At 34.9% G+C, this 18,465-nt stretch overlaps 1 protein-coding gene across 4 annotated transcripts in view; it reads left to right on the forward strand.

Annotated features, from left to right (window-relative positions):
- The window catches only part of Brinp3 (BMP/retinoic acid inducible neural specific 3), a 366,083-nt gene that overhangs the window by 301,371 nt on the left and 46,247 nt on the right, over window positions 1-18,465 (forward strand). For all 4 annotated transcript variants that reach the window (XM_075988181.1, XM_075988184.1, XM_075988182.1 and 1 more), the window contains one exon: window positions 11,671-11,893. In XM_075988181.1, the coding sequence (XP_075844296.1) occupies window positions 11,671-11,893 (223 nt within the window). The remainder of the gene's footprint in view (window positions 1-11,670; window positions 11,894-18,465) is intronic.

The raw sequence follows: 18,465 nt of genomic DNA on the forward strand, positions 1-18,465 counted from the left end.
TTAGAATTTCTCTTTGCTTATATTATACCACAATGGTGAGTTACTTTTAGGTTGAATTTGAGATTCCTAGTGTGGAATATTTATATCTCAAATTTCTTCAAATTTGTTTAGTAAGTAAGCAAAAATATTTAATTTTTACTGGAATACAAAAACACCCAAATTATATGACATTCCTATCATACATGTGTGTGTGAGGGGGGAGGGAGGAAGGGAGGGAGGGAGTGTATTTATGTATAACAGGTAGCTACCATATTTCTCTGGTTTATGAGCTCTGTAGCATTTGCAGCGCTTTGAATTTAACATTAGCAATCATGTCACCATTCAAAGGGAAGTTTACACTCTAAAACTGTGTTACACTACACCATTCCATGTCTTCATGTCTTTGATATGTTTTAGCCTGGTAATTTGATGGGAAACTTTCCCTTTTTTCAGTTTGTTTCACCTTTATTCTTTAACTCAAGTTGGCTATCTGTTGACTGACCAAGGGATGCTTTACTGTGGGAACCTCCGTGATTTTTTTGTTTTGTTTTGTTTAGTTAAATATACAAATCAACTGGGGCCTCAAGGAATAATCTGTTTTTGTCCATAGAGACCATGGTGGAATCCATAACTAACATGTTGTTAACTTTGACTTTTTTTCTTCATATATACTTATACAGTACATCCCAACCACAACCTCTGATCCCTACACTCCTCCCTGTCTGTCACTTTTTCCATCTCCCCTACATACACTCCCTCTTTATATCCATTTAGAGAAGAGTCGGCCTCCAAGAGAAAACAACCATACATGACCGTATAAGATAGAGCAAAAGGCCTCATATGGAACTTGGACAAAGCAACCAAGTAGGAGGAAACAAGTCCCAGAAGAAGCCAAATGAGTCAGAAATACACCTGCTCTCATCACTGTTAGGAACACCAAAAATAAAAACACTGAGATAGCAGCCATATCATATAGGCAGACAATCTAGTAAAGACTATTCAGGCTCTGTGGTTGCTGCTTCAGTATCTGTGTGTCCCTATGAGCCCTGCTAAATTGAATCTGTGACCCATGTTCTCCTGGGTTCCTCAACCCCTCTGGCTTCTACAATCCTTGCCTCCTCTGGAGAATTATCTGAGTTTTGCCTTATGTTGACTTGACTTTTCCAAGTAGCACATTGTAATTAGGTGTGTATTTTGTGAAAGAAAATTGATGTAAATATATAATTATATTTTAATTTAAATAAAACAAATTAAAAGAAATTAAAAAAAATACATGTAACATCTTAAGACAAGATTAGGGTAGCCTATCAAACAGACCAGAAGATTTTTGGACATATCCCTATCCCCACCACATCCCACACCTTTTTTTTTTTCTCTTTGGGAAAAAGACAAGAGAAACAAGTGTGTGTGTTTTGGAAATCTGAGTCAATATCAGTTCTCCTATGTGGGGCCAATGCCCGCTTGTCCCCATGCCTTCACCAACCAGTGTTCCTTCTGACTTTAATATAACCAGTCTGGTAGCCATTAATATGTGATCTTAAAGCCAAAGTTTGTTTGAATTTCTTTCACATCAGGAGATACAAGTTTTACTTTCAGCACTTTGAATTCTCTTACATTCATTCAACATTTTGAAAAGAAAATGTGGTGGGTGTGTGAGGTCCTTAATCAAGCCATCTTAAGAGGAGCAACTGAGTTATCCACTGTTTTCAAACTTTCATACTCGGCATTCAATCTGAAATAGGCCCCTGGTATCAGATGTCATGTCGGTTAAAGCAGTCCATCTCTGACGAATGTGGGTGGTAGATGTCTTGTCAAATTCCGCTGTTTATCATTGTATCTATTTACAATGGTGTTTGTCCAAAGTGATCTAGGAATTGAACCATATATTCTACCCATTTTCTCTTTAGAAGCTTTTCTGTAAGATTCCTTCTGATGCCTCTACATCTGCCAGCAAATTCTTTCCTTAAAGGAAGAAAGCAAGGCTTTAATTGAGTTCAACTGATAAAGAATTTATCAAAGCACAGTGCTGACAATATTAAATCACAAAGGAAAGCAGAGAAACAGTCTCATCTGCAATAGAAAGAACAATAGAAAAAAATCTATAAAACTTATTTAGTGAGTCCATCACTGGTAAAACTTATGGAAAGTCTGCAATAGCCACTACTATCTCTGCAATTCCCATGATCCCCTGAGAAAGAAAATCTAAATCCAGGTCAATTAAACTGAATCCTACAGCTGAGAAAATCCACTCACTCTGTATGTTCAAGAACACTATGAAGGCAAAGACCCAGCAGAAATATAAAATAATCATAAAAATGATTTATTTTAGATAGTTATTGAAGACTTAGGATGTGTTCTGAATTTACACACTTCATTTGCCCTCAGTTTTGTAGTCTTCTAAAATTGTTTATGAGTCAGATGCCCTACTGATAGAAGAGAAAGTGGGAAACAGCCTACAACACATGGGCACAGGAGACCACTTCCTACATATAACCCCAGCAGCACAGACATTAAGGGCAACATTGAATAAATGGGACTTCCTGAAACTGAGAAGCTTCCGTAAAGCAAAGGACACTGTCATTAAGACAAAAAGGCATCCTACTGACTGGGAGAAGATCGTCACCAACCCCACAACAGACAAAGGTCTGATCTCCAAAATACATAAAGAATTCAAGAAATTAGACTTTAAAATCCTAATTAACCCAATGACAAAATGGGCACTGAACTGAACAAAGAATTCTCAACAAAAGAAGTTCAAATGGCCAAAAGACACTTAAGGTCATGCTCAACTTCCTTAGCGATCAGGGAAATGCACATCAAAACAACTTTGAGATACCATCTTACACCTGTTAGAGTGGCTAAAATCAAGAACACCAATGATCCAATGGATGATGCCCAACTGTCATGTGCACAAAATTAGCATCAGTTGAACTCAGTGGGCTATAAAAGAAAAAGGAAAAAGAAGAGGATGAGGGGTCAGGAGCAAAGATGATTTAAAGTTGGGAAATGGATGTAGTTTTAGAGACGTGGTTCAACAAAAGCAGGGATTTAGGGATAATATAATATCAATGCATGGAATAAATGCGAGTAGAATGAACTAAAATGGAAAGAAAAAACCCACCAATGATAACCTTTGCTGGAGAGGATGTGGAGTAAGGGGGACACACATCCATTGCTGGTAGGAATGCAAACTTGTGCAACCACTTTGGAAATCAGTGTTGTAGTTTCTTAGGAAATTCGGGATCAACCTACCCCAGGACCCAGCAATACCACGCATGGGAATATAGCCAAGAGATGCTCTATCATACTACAAAAGTATTTGTTCAACTGTGTTCATAGTAGCATTATTTGTAATAGCTAGAACCTGGAAACAACCTAGATGCCCCTCAATGGAAGAATGGATAAAGAAAGTGTGGAATATGTGCGCATTAGAGTACTACTCAGCAGTAAAAAACAATGACATCTTGAATTTTGCTTGCAAATGGATGGGAATAGAAAACACTATCTTGAGTGAGGTAACCCAGATCCAAAAAGATAAGTATGGTATGTACTCACTCATAATTGGTTTCTAGCCATAAATAAAGGACATTGAACCTATAATCCATGATTCTAGAGAAGCTAAATAAGAAGGTGAACCCAAAGAAAAACATATAGTTATCCTCCTGGATATTGGAAGGAGACAAGATCAACCCTAATTTATTTTAGTAGAGAGGCTATGGCATCCAAGAGATTAAAACTATGCCTAACTAGGGATTGAAAACATTTTGCAAGGTTGTAACCTATCCTAACTGTCTCCCCAGAGATCATTTATGCAATTCATTCCCTCTATAATATTCTTTGTTTCCAATGAATTAGCTATGTTAGAAGACTGAAGCTGACTATAAATTCTAACAACCCAGATGTTCATTAGCATGTTTTCCTTTGTTGTCTCTTTTGTTACCTTTGTATCATTGAAAACTGTGCTGTAGAAGGAACACAAATAGCCAATAAGTATTTTAAACAATCAGGGAAAATAAAACTAAAACTACTTTGAATTTCTATCTAAATTATGATTAGGTAATTCTGATAATGAAATTGAAAAAGAGGAACCCTTACACATTGCTGTTGGGAGTATAAACTAGTATAGACATTATGGACATCAGTATAGCTATTTTTCATTGTTAAAAATGATCTAGGATATGATCCAGTTATGTCTCCCAAAATATATGCAAAGGATTCTGTATTCTCAGACAGAAATTTGTGAATAGCCATGCATGATTATTCACAATATTTAGGAAATTAAACCACCCTAATGATCCACCAACAGATGGATAGATAATGAAATTGTAATGTAAAGTCACAATCAAAATTTAGTCAGTTTTTTAAAAATTAAAATTATGAAACTTGGTAAAAGATAGATGATCCAAGCTCAGAACTCAAACATCACATTTTCTCTCTCATTTTCAGATTTTATTTTTTTTTAGTGGATACATGTATATATCCATACATACATACATATATACATCAATATATATGAGTGTTTGAGTATAGCACAACTTCTGAAATTCGAAATGAGCCTTCAAGCTTTGAGATGTGGAAAAGAAGTGTTGAGGAAGGACTTAAGTAATCGTGTATATGGGACTGACAACCAGAAGGAGGGATACAGTAGAAGCAGAGGTGTACAATGCAGTAAAGGGGATGAGTTATATGATGGAAAACAATTTGTCTACAAAGGACATAGCGGAATATAATATTTATGTGTTAATTAAAAAAAAGAGTATGGTTAGAAACCAGGCATGGCAACCTGATTTGTAATCCCAGCATCATGAGGTTAAAGCGGGATGACAAGAGGTTTAGGGGCAGCTTACATCATGGACCGAGTACTAGGCCAGCCTTGATTGTAGACTGAGACTATCTCAAAAGCTGACAAAACAAGAATGCTATCACACATCCTCCTAGGAGCAGAGTAGTATATTCAACAGAAGAATCAGCTCGTTCCAAGTAGTAGTAATATCAAGATAACAAATCCTGCCTTTAATCTGGGAAACTTTTAAAGATTATTATAATTCTTGTTTGTTCCATTCAAAATTTTAAATTTATTTCTGAATTATTGGGTATGCATTTGCTTGTTCATTATTTTTCTGAGTTAATGAGTTTGGTTGTATTATTTTATAGAACAAGTATATATCTGCTTTCTTCTTTTTGAACTTTTATCTTTACCTTCAACAAATCACTGAGCCACTGAGCCAGCCTGTGAGTAGTCATTATGCATTTGCCAGTTTTACTATAAATAGTTACTTATTTTTATACATAGTGGAGAAAATTAAGATAAAATATCTTTGGCATCCCTAATTCTTTGACTTATTCTACTTTGACTTCTCTTTCTATCTGTATAACTTTTATTTATGCAATAATTTCTGTGTTATTTTTACTTCAATTTTTATAATCTATAAATATTAATTTAAAGAAAACTAAAATGAAAGAAAAATATTTGTCTTGACATTTCCATTAAATCTATTGAGTTCTAGGTAAAATAGCTATCAAAACTTGAAGATGCTCTTGTATTATTTGAAAATAAGGCATATCATTAATTAGTCATTGTTAAAAATGAGATGAAAGGTTTACTCACATTTGCTGCCATAGATTGAAACATCTGTATGTTCTGTTCACAACAGGTGTTCAATAACTGTTGTGGGTGACTGTCAATGGTGGCTCCTAATGACTTCATAATGAAGTAATTATTCAGGTGTCATGTTAAAACTACTTCACAGAGATCATGCACTGATGATTTCCTGAAAACACACATTATTGCAAACACTCCAGCAAGATAAATAATTTCTACTTTAACATGTACTTTAACCTAAGTCAAAATTTCTAATATTTATCTTTTACCAATATCGTAATGACGATAAATACAATTATAAATCCATGCCCACAACATGAGAAAGTCTTATCGGAAGTGTCAAAGATGACTATGACTTGAATGATTAGTTTTCAAAGTAGCAGCATCTGCTCTGTGAAGATCCAAGGAGTGTGTTCCAATTTCCATGCATCAATTCTTTATTTATAAGAGGATATTTCTCAAAAGAGACATATGGAATCCAACAAATTGCACAACATTGTCAAACCAAAACTTTGATATTAAACTATTGTTTATACTCTGCTTAGTTAAAAGGATCATTTAAAGCATATCGAATGCAACTATACTACAAAGTCTCCTCCAATTATATTTGAGCTATAGAAAACATTTTCCCTTTGTTTTATTTTTTGTTCTTTTTCATGTAATAATCTATCCACTGGATATCCAAGAGGTGTGATATTTAAGTAGGATGAGTTCCAGTTATAAACAAGACCTACTCACAGAACACACATTAAATTTGTGGCCTGAATAAATTTTTCAAATATTGTTATTAATTCATTGAGATGTTCACAAAGTGAATTTTGAGCACTTTCCCTGAACTCCTCCAAGAAACACTGAAATATAACTAGTCACACAACTTTATATTCTGTTCCTATCTCTCTTATTTCAAACCATGGAGTTCAGTTTTCTGTTGCCCAGCTACCCTCGAATAGCAGGTGTGCAAATGAATGTGTTAATGTATCATTACAGAAAACTGTCTCTTCCTCTCCTGGTAGGGTAAATGCCAATAACTCATCAGCAGGTATTTTTCCAGCTTCTTGTTTGAACTTGTACAGAGATTATTCATGCTTTTATAATCTGTGTGATTTCATATAAACAACGGCCCTGTTATGACCACAACAGGGTTAGATAAAGATGTCACGTCTGGCTCTTACACTCTGTCTTCTCTCTCTTCTGAGAAGATCCCTGAACTTTGAAAGCAGAAGGATGACAAACACATGAAACATGCTAGAATTACGCATTCTCTCCTTGTTGTCTAAATGTGAGTCACTACGCTAGTTGTCATCCCCTGCAAGTAGCTTTTCTTGTGATAGTTGAGATCCATAGATATATACCACAGAGTCACTAAAATCATTTAGATAGCCAATCTTTATCAGGATAATATAAGGAAGTTCTCCTGGAGGGTCTATAGCCATCTAGTCCACATTCTTGGCCAGTTTTTAGTACTAGATAACAATGCTTCCTCTTATATTGGGCCTTAAATATAATCAGAAGTTGATTGATTGCTTCCATGATATCCTTGCTTTTGTGTCACTAGTAGGCGTATGTTGCCTAGAACTTTGTCATTTTTCCTCAGAGGATTCACAAAAAGATCAAATTTTCGTAAGTAGGGTGAAGGGAGGAGTTTAGAAAGGAAAATCTGTAATAAGAATATATTGTACAAAAAGTCTATTTCCAATTAAAAACAAAAGAAAAGGCTTAAATTTAAGATTACTTTTTTCATCTAATATCTATAATACCTTCCAGAAGAATGAAAGCTAGTCAATGGATATGAAGCCTCCAGGTCACTATTCATATTTGTTTACCATATTTTAGGCATGGGGAAAAGATGTCTTCATACACAAGGTCTTATGCTTAAATTCTGAGGGTAACCAAGAGCAATGGCAATGTTCTATGATATTTGGAGGTCTGCGGACCTAATTTTCCAGTGATCAGAAAAAGGTAACCTGTCTGGAGCCTTGTAGCCAAGAGGATCATATATGACTATGTGTCTAAATAGTTTCTGCCTGGTAAGGCACCAGGGGAAACAGACACTCACAGTGTAGGTAGCTGCAAAATTTGTGCAGGCTACAGATTCTCTACTCTCTCAATATAATGGTCAGTCCTTGGGTTGATTTTTAGTTTTATTTTGTCAGTCACACATGCAACAGCTGAAATTTTTCCTGGAAATTCTGCTTCTTTGCAAACATTTTCCCCTACAATTCAACAGGGGGCTAATGTTTCTCAAATCTCTTATCTGGAATTACTAATTACAACTAATCCAGGGAGCTTTTCTGTCTCAATAGAGATGGTTAGGTACAGATGAGATAACAATACTTGTAGCATTGAATATGTCTCACAGTTTTGGAAAGGAGAGTAAGGCAAACATACACAGAATAGGAAAAAGGCCTCAGGAAAACTCATCGCACCAACCCATGCTTGTAAGTGCCTAGAACACAGTCATGTAGAATCAATATTAAGATCTGGTATATTCTGATGGAAATAATGCAAGGCAACATGTACAATGGTTAGATTCATCTTTACCATACACAAGGGGTTATATTGGTGGAAGAAGTATGATATAGTGGGATAGGAAAAGAGTGCCTTATCAAAGTCTGCCTTTTACAGGGAGATTGAGATACGGGACCCTTTTGTAGAACAGGGAACTGTATAAAAATATATCTCGCTGACATGATATAATTGTCTGGGTTTGCACATTGTCCTTAAATCATTATGGCCATGTCTATTATTTTTAACCTTGTAACCACAAGTAGTTGCCAGCTGACGTAAGTACTGCAAGAACATGATGCATCTGCCTTGATATTTAATTAAGCCTTGTAAAATGCTGAACACCATGTCTAGAATAAGGTTATGCAGCTCTGGAAATGTGTATTTGGGGAAGCATAAAGGAGAACAAAGGGGTGGGTCTTTCATAATGATCACGATGTGTTACTTAAATTGTGATGTATTTCTTAGAGTCAAAAATAAAAAAAAACAATAATAAAGCTGTTCATGTAATCCTGGTAAGAAAAAAAAAACCTTTTAAAAGTATAAACAAAGATAGCCTGAGCTCTTTGGGGCTACTTGAATGCAATCTACTCGGTGGTCAGTAATTTTCCTTGTACTCACCTCAGGATCTGAAATCAAGCTGAGGCTGGACACTGGCAGTAACCCATTCCTGATATGATTTTATGTGTATGTTGTTGTTGTTGTTTATTTGGTTGGTTTATTTTGGTGTCTAATTAGAATATGGTCCCCCTGTTATAGGGTATATCCACTTAAATTTTTTTGTGAGTGTGAGTGTGTGTGTTTGATGCATATGTTCAAGGAAGCTTCTGCAATTGTAAATTTCGACATGACATTTTCAGAAAATTTGTCAGAAATCTACAGATAATTTTAGAAAAACATCACCCAGCAATTTTAATATTGTACTGACGATAAATAAATAATATACAATAAAGTGCTATCCACATGCATCCTAGGTATATTGTACCATCTTGCTAATTGCTGTAATGATCTGGGCTGAGGAAACATTGAGAATGTTTTCACCAGATTGAATTTAGGCAACTCGATATATAGCATCACATTTTTATGACCAAGGACTGATTCTACAGGAGGGTGATGCCAGCCCTGGTCCAATGGTCTAGTTTATAATAAAGCAAGATGAAGAGATTGTGAAAAGCAAGCCAGGTAGTGGCATACCTTCATGGTTTCTGTTTCATTTTCGGCTTCCAGGGCCCAGCATTTCAGTTCTCCACTGACTTCTGGTAGTGATAGAGTATTTTTTTTTTTAGTGATAGGTTTTTGTTTTTTGACAAAACAACCCTTTTTTTCTGCAAGTTGTGTTTGGATATTTGCAAACTATATTTAAACTGGATAGCTTAACCATATATCTAAAAAAACAAAAAGTGTTTGTTCTCAGAATGTTAAAATCAATTGTCAACTTCAATATGTTTTGTTGTCCATGTAGTTTAATTCAAAGCAAACTAGAGACCACAAGATTAAGATCTCACACTTATGACTTAGTAATTTAGTGATAGAATAATAAATAAACTGTGTTTAAATTTTTCTAAATTCTTGGATTTGCATATTAGCGACTAAAGTGTTTTTTTCTTCTAAGTTGCAGATTTATTTCAGGTATTTTTTCAGAATTTGATGTGAGTGTACATGTTGGAGCAAATCTACTAATTTACTAACTAAGAATGCTGAGAAATGACATTAAAAATAAAGATCTTTATAAAAATAAATTATGGGATTAAACATTTGCTTAGAGAAACTGCTCATGATAAATATTTGAAAAGAAAAGGAAAGAATAAAATGCTAAAGTATCTTTTTCACTGTTTGTATGTGTGTGTATAAATATACATGTAGCAAACATCATATTTATAAATTGAGGTCTGTATTTTAACATTGTTAATTACATTCCAAATGTAATTTGTCATATTCCAAACATGACACATTGAACATTTTCTTTTCTTCTATAGAGTTGTAATTCATATTTGTAACAGAAAGACAATAATTATATATGTTAATCTATTTAGCAATATAAGATGGTCTTAATTATTTTTTTAAAAAATATTTATCTATCTATCTATCTATTTATCTATCTATCTATCTATTTATGTATACAATATTCTGTCTGTGTGTATGCCTGAAGGCCAGAAGAGGGCGCCAGACCTCTTTATAAATGGTTGTGAGCCACCATGTGGTTGTTGGGAATTGAACTTAGGACCTTTGGAAGAGCAGGCAATGCTCTTAACCACTGAGCCATCTCTCCAGCCCCATGGTCTTAATTATTATGGTTGAAAACTACATACATATGCCATGGTGTATGTTAAATGTCTAGTAAAGTACAGTTTGCTTGTTTTTACCTTTAGAACACCATGTCATTGTGTGTTTACATAATAAACTGACCCTTTATATCATTTGGTTCCCTGTAAAATAAACTGTATGTGTGTAATAATGTGTACACACACATACATACACACATGCAAAGACTAGAGGAGAACATCTGCTGTTCTGCTCATTCGTCTCCACCTTCTTACCTGACCTGGGAATCGTGTCTGCTACTAAACCTGGAGCGATGTTGTCAGCCAGCAATCCTCAACAATCCTTTTGTACCTGCTTTGCCCTCCAAAGTGACAGAGTTATGTGTGCTCACATTACAGTGACTGGCTTTATACATGGGCTTTGTAAAATTAAACTCAGATTCTCATGATTTTGCTGTTGTATTCTCATCTGCTGAACCATCTCCACGGTCATCGTATAACATCAGCTGTTACTTTCTTGAAGGCTAATTATTTCCTTGATATAAAATGAATGTCAAATATGATATTTATTGACAGAAAGATAATATCCAGTGGTGGAGGTTTAAATATTTTAATTGATTTTTTTATGTATACATGTTTTAAAATGGTATTTCATGAGAAGTGAATAGGAGCAGTGAGAGAGAAGAGCATAGCTGAATAGTAAAATAGTCTACTTAAAATTCTCTCCTAAGTAGACACACAGAAGCTGGGCAGTGGTAGCACAGGTCATTAATCACAGCACTCAGGAGGCAGATACAGGTGAATATCTGTGAATTTAAGGCTAGCTGGTCTACAGAGATCTTTCTAGGACAGCCTGAACTAGGGCTGTTGCACAGCGAATGCCTGTTTTGAAAGAAAAAGAAAAGAAAAAACACCAGAAACTTAGTAATGTATAAATGTTTTAATGAATATATTTGAAAAAATTCTTTACATACATGAAGTAAACTATTTACATTAATGATAAATATGAAGGTCAAGTATATATCACATATTATAAAATCTGTGTTTAAAGATAAGCAGAAGAAGAACATAGAAAAGAGATGGGATAACCCTTTCTGCCTAAACCATCATTTCTACATGAGTTATTTTTATATTTTTTCATGAAACTTCTATCTTAAGAAGATCAAAAAACTAGCAACTTAAAACTTCTCAAATCTCATGTTTTATTAGATTGTTAGTCACAAATATTAAGCTTCTAGCTTGTTTACATATGTTGAATTTGTTTTGGCTGGAGGAAAGAATAATTGATTTATAATTAAAATGCTGAATTTTCTCATATTTCAGATGAATTCAAATTCTTCATGAAAAGACTACCCATGAATTATTTCCTCAACACATCAACTATAATGCATTTATGGACAATGGATTCTAATTTTCAGCGCCGCTATGAACTACTGGAGACCAGCATGAAACAGCTTTTCCTGAAGGCACATAGAATTGTCCACAAGCTCTTTAGCCTTAGCAAGCGGTGCCACAAACAGCCCCTCATCAGCCTGCCGAGACAGAGGTAAGACTGGCACAGCAGGGCAGGTACAGCTGTGTTTCTGTTCTGACAGCACAGGTCTGTTCTTTCCCTGGGAGCAGATGTGCTGGCACACAGTGCGTAATGTTGTTTTTCCTAAGAGCAGTTTCTAAGTAATAGTACAATGGGGAGCACATACATTGATGTTACCTTGGTTTTCTTTTCTTCTGTTACTTTAATCAAGGATTCATTCTATGTTATTTTTTATGATAGTCGGTTAACAACCCTATTCAAGAAAATACAATAAAGTCAAATTCCCACAGTTAAACTGGGAACATATGAAGTAGGTAAGATACAGACAGGAATTTCTCCACATCTAATTTTCCAATAAAGCAACTAAGGGTTTATGTTATATTTCAATTATTTTGAAATTCATAAATATAATCATATTCTAATCTACAGGTATCTAATGTTTAATATAAAGATGAAATACATAAGTATTTGTGTCTGAATTTATTTGGAAAAAGACTTTAATGTTTCTAACTTAAGACATGTTGATGGATTATTGGAATAAAAAATTGGTATTTATCTATTTTCAGTTTGGTTAAACATATCAAAACGAAAATGTGGAATAAAAAACACATTTTAAAGTACTTCTGTTATAAAAATTTTAAACTTTTTAATTGATGATTAAATTATTAAGGGGAGAAATCTATAGTTATAGATATTTTACAATTTTAAAAAGGCACATTGAAGATTAAACCTCTATTAAATATTTGATTAAAATCTAACACGATGGTGTTTTCCATAGCTTTGTGCTGTACTTCAAATATGAAGAAATATTTGCCATCTGAGTTGAAGATTACTTTTTATTTTGTACTAAATTTATACCAATGAGCATATACAATGTATGATCACCATCTCTCTAAAGGCTATGCATCCCTTCAAACTTGTAGACTATATTATTTGTCTCTAGAGCTTTGCCTTTTCAGATCTTTTGTATAAAGGGAAGTACATAACATGTGAACATTTTGTATTACATATATGCCAATCTTTCTGGCTGTTCACCATTTGGTAGACATTCCTGATTTTCCTCTGAAAAATTTGAGTGATGTATCTATAAACTTCTTTGTACATGTTTGTTGTTGTGGATATGTGTTTTCAATATTCTTGAGCATATATTGTATTGGGGCACTGCTGAATAACAAAGTAATTGTATTTGTACCATTCTTTTTTTTTAATTTATTTATTTATTAAAGATATCTGTCTTTTCCCCGCCATTGTTTAGGACAGGAAAAACCCTTTACCTGTGTTCCTTGATGATGATGATGATGATGATGATGATGAAATGATTACTATTATTATTTGATTTTTTTGAGATGGAGTTTCTCTTTATAACTGCCCTTGCTGTCCTAGTAATGACTCTATAAAACAGCTTGCCCTCAAACTCACAGAGATTACCATGTATCTGCATCACAGTGCTGGGATTAAAGGCATGTACCTCCACCTTCAGGCCCTGCACAATTTTTAAATTTCAATGGTCACGAATGACATCTTCTCTCACTTCACATTATACCAAAATGGGTTGATTTTTATTGTTTAGTTATAACGACCTGACTGTGTGATGTGGCATCAAATGTGTATTTATGAGTGTGTGTGTGTGTATGTGGAAAGTCCTAATTATTAATAAGGTTAAATATCTTATTTCTTATTATTTCCCATTATGTATTTATGTAGTGGGACCTGGTCACACCTCAATACTGTTTACTCTTTTATATGTTTGAATTCCCTTTCTTTATCCACTGCATAAATTAACTATAAATTTTCTTTACTTTTTTGTTTGCTTGGTTTTTATTCTTCTCATTTCATTGTTCAGTCTATGATTCTTTCTTTTCTGACTCTTTCTTTGTTATTTACTTTGTTTTGTTTATTTTGTGTGGTTTCCCATTTTAAAATTCTGACTCTAGGGAGAAAATATACTGATTAAGAACTTTAAATTTTTCAATGCAAAGTATTAGGTCAATAACTTTCATTTTGATTATTCAAAAGTTATTATTTTATTTTTATGTAAGATTGTTTTATTACTTCCACATAATTTTAATCTATCTGTATATGATCTATTAATAAATTTAATAAGGAATTATGATCAAAGAAAGAAATATTATTTAACTACAATCGGTTTTACCATTTAAGCATGTGTACTAAGAAAAGTTTTTAGAATGCTGATAATGAACATTTCATTTAATTTTATTTTTTTTAAGTTTCTATCTTGCCTTCCTTTCTTTATAATTATTTTTTTGCCTCCTCCCCGCCTCCCATTTGCCCCCTCTCCCCCCACTCCCCTACTCCTCCCTCTCCAGTCAGAAGAGCAGTCAGGGTTCCCTACCCTGTGGGAAGTCCAAAGTCCTCCCTCCTGCCTCCATCCAGGTCTAGGAAGGTGAGCATCCAAACTGGCTAGGCTCCCACAAAGCCAGAACATGAAGTAGAATCAAATCCCAGTGTCATTGTCCTTGGCTTCTCAGCAGCCCTCATTGTCTGCCATGTTCAGAGAGTCTGGTTTTTATCCCATGCTTTTTCAGTCCCAGTCCAGCTGGCCTTGGTGAGCTCCCATTAGATCAGCCCCACTGTCTCAGTGGGTGAGTGCACCCCTCGTGGTCCTGACTTCCTTGCTCATGTTCTCTCTCCTTCTGCTCCTCATTTGGACCTTGGGATCTCAGCCCGATGCTCCAATGTGGGTCTCTGTCTCTATCTCTATCTCCATCTATCACCAGATGAAGGTTCTATGGTGATATGCAAGATATTCATTAATATGGCTTTAGGATCGGGCCATTTCAGACTGCCCAAGGAACTAGCAGGGGACATCTTCCTGGACCCCTGGGAACCCCTCTAGAGTCAAGTCTCTTGCCAACCCTAAAATGGCTCCCTTATTTAAGATATATACTTCCCTTCTCCCATGTCCACCCTTTGTTTATACCAACCCTCCCATTCCCCCAAGCTGTCCTGATCCTCCCCTTCTCAATTTTCTCTCTCCATCTCCCCTTTCACCCCCCCCCCCAGGATCCCAATTTTTGCCCGGCAATCTTGTCTACTTCCAATATCCAGGAGTATAACTATATGTTTTTCTTTGGGTTCACCTTCTTATTTAGCTTCTCTAGGATCACGAATTATAGGCTCAATGCCCTTTACTATAAAAGCATTTGTTCAACTATGTTCATAGCAGCATTATTTGTAATAGCCAGAACCTGGAAACAACCTAGATACCCTTCAATAGAAGAATGGATGAAGTGTGGAATATATACATATTAAAGTACTAATCAGCAGTAAACAACAATGACATTTTGAATTTTGAATGCAAATGGATGGAAATAGAAAACACTACCCTGAGTGAGGTAACTCAGACCCAAAAAGATGAACATGGGATGTACTCACTCATAATTGAACATTTAATTTTATAAAGATAATATAAAAATGAAAAGAATTTTGAAACTAACTACCGTTTGATTTTAATATTTTGATTTTAACATTCTGTTTAAGATAACAAGAGTTAAATAAACACAAATAAACATGCTTACACATATATTGGAAATATTAGAACAAGTACGATGCAGTATTCAATATAAATCAGTAATCTGAATATGATGCTATGATAAATGTCTGTTCACATCTTCAGGTATGTGAATGGGGTGATTGATGAAACAGAACTATTCTCAGATTGCACAGTAGAAGTAAAGCAAATTGTATTTAAAAATAATTTGAAATTATAAATATGCTCTAAATGTGCAAAATTTATAAGAAAAATATGAGAAGCTTAAAACTGAATATGTAAAAATAATTTAGAACAGAATGAATAATATGACAGAACATAATTTATCACAGTAAAGATAATCCATTATTTTCTGAAATCTCAAAAATTAAAGGGAATGTCACTAACAAATTTTCCTGAATTACTGTTTAATTAGTGCAATTTTTATTTTGTGAACGTCCAGAAAGCAGTGCAAACTTTTTGAAAACTTAATTACAGTTTTGAATTTGGATTTTGCCTCATCAACAGCTTCCAACTACTTCAGAAAGGGAGTTTTACTTTTATTTCTTTTTATTTTTCTATTACAATGGGAACAAATAAAATGCCAATAAAATTTATTCCAATGCATTAGTGGTGTACAAGATGAGATGGTAAATATGTGAGAATGCTTTACATAATGTTTGAAAGAGAAAATGAATGGTTTATAAACAACTGCTCATAGAGATGGCCAAATGCGTATATATCAAATTAAATTATTTAAGCACTCCTGATGTGTAATTCAAATAGGTCCACAAGAGTATCTGACAGACCAATTTTAAAGGCAGGAAAATAAGAAAGATTGTCTTAGCTTGTTTTGGCAAAACTTGGCAGTCATTTTTGCTTGTATTCCACTTGTCCAGTTTGGACTGTGAGCATGTTGTCAATAGTTGAGGCAAGATCAGTTCTTTGCCCAAAGTCTAGTTTTGATAAAATGAAAACAAGCTCCAAGTGGAGTGCCTTTGTTGCCCAACACTCTCTCAGGAATAGATTGGTGCTACCAGGAGCAGTTGTGTCTCATGTCAACAGAATCCTGAGTTACTTAAATGTTGGTTTATTTTTTAAATTTTATTTTCATTTTTTCAATAAAGAAAACAAACTATCTTTACTCATTATATATACCAATCCAGGTTCCCACTCACTGCCCTCCTTCCATTCCTTCCACATGGTCCCCTAATCCACCCCCATCTGCTTAACAGAGAGGGTAATGCACATGGCTTTGGGGAAAGTCCAAGGCCCTCCCTACAATCAAGGCTGATCAAGGTATCCAGCCAAAGAATATAGCTTTTCCAAAATCCAGTACAAGCACTAGTTTGCTTTCTGTTGCTCTGATCAAAGCAAGACAGGAAGAAAAGGAGTCATTCACTTAAGCGTTCAGGTCAGAATCAATCATACAGGAATGCCAAACCAGAAACCCAAGTATGAAATGGAGGCATAAACAGTAGGTGAATGCTTCTTATGGGATTTTTCTTTTTTGGATTTTGATCTCTCTTAGCTTTCTCATGCAATCCACTCCCCCATACCTAGGGTTTGTGCTGTCCACAGTTGGCTAAACACTCCCAGAACAACAACAACAACAACAAAATTAATCAAAACAGTTCCTCACAGATGTAGTCACATTCCAATTTGATCAATTTCTTTAATTAAGCTTTTGTCTTTCCTGGTAATTTTAGTTATTATCAAGCTAACCATAAACCCTAAACTAAACACATTGGATGTTAGTCCAATTCAAGATTGTACTGTACTTGCTAACTCAAAAGAATTTTTTAAAAAATCAATAAAATAAAATGAAAAGAATTAGAGTGTGTTCAATGGGAGAAAATAATCAAAGTCTGGGAATGCTGAACTAAACTACATATGTTTATGTGGCTGGGAAGGCTATCAGTGTCCATCAGAATGTTTTAAAGTCAAGTCTCTTGCCAACCCTAAGATGGCTCCTTTAATTAGGATATATAATTCCCTGCTCTCATATCCACCCTTCCTTTATCCCAACCATCCCATTTCCCCAAGCTCCTTCCATCCTCCCCTTCTCACTTTTCTCTCCCCATCTCCCCTTACCCCATCCCACCCCACCCCCAAGTTCCCAATTTTTGCCTGGCAATCTTGTCTATTTCCAATATCCAGGAGGATAAATACATGTTTTTATTTGGGTTGACCTTCTTATTTAGCTCTTAGAGTGAATTTTTAAACACAGAATTTAAGAGCTAAAACAATAACAATTTTAAGATTTTTAATGCATTGTATCAAATATTTTTTAAGAAAAAAATTCCAATAATCACAAAACTAAAAGCAACCAATTGTCCTTTTGTACACAGATTAGCTGATGAAGCTATTCCCCTGATTATTTTATCAGGTTTTTGTCCTTGTTCAGTCCAGTGTAAAACCTGTAAGTGTCGGGATGGCCACATGTTTAAACACAATCTGGTCTCTAAGTCATAAGATATTTCTACTTCTCTTCTAATTAACCTTCTCTAGAGACTTGCCAATTACCTGTGTTTACCAGGAAAAAAAAATGATCTCACAGTGATTTCCAGAAAACTCAAAATAACAAGATACAATATGACTAGTCACAAACCCTCACATTAAGGCAACTAAATAGGAAGAAATAGTTCCCATGAGCAGGCAGAAGAGTCAGAGATATTCCCTCTCCCATCCTTAAGAGATTCACAAAAACTTTTATCACTTTTATCACCCCATTTCCCCTTACCCCCATCCCACCTCATCCCCAAGTTCCCAGTTTTTGCCCGGCAATCTTGTCTACTTCCCATATCCAGGATGATGACTATATGTCTTTCTTTGGGTTCACCTTCTTATTTAGCTTCTATGGGATCACAAATTATAGGCTCAATGTCCTTTATTTAATGGCTGGAAGCCAATTATGAGTGAGTACATCCCATGTTATCTTTTGGGGTCTGGGTTACCTCACTCAGGATAGTGTTTTCTATTTCCATCCATTCGCATGCAAAGTTCACGATGTCATTGTTTTTTACCGCTGAGTAGTACTCTAATATGTAGGAGCCTACCCTGTTTGGATGTTCACCTTCCTAGCTTTGGATGG

This window comes from Microtus pennsylvanicus, chromosome 10 (assembly GCF_037038515.1).
Source record: "Microtus pennsylvanicus isolate mMicPen1 chromosome 10, mMicPen1.hap1, whole genome shotgun sequence".
Classification (NCBI taxonomy): Eukaryota; Metazoa; Chordata; class Mammalia; order Rodentia; family Cricetidae; genus Microtus; species Microtus pennsylvanicus.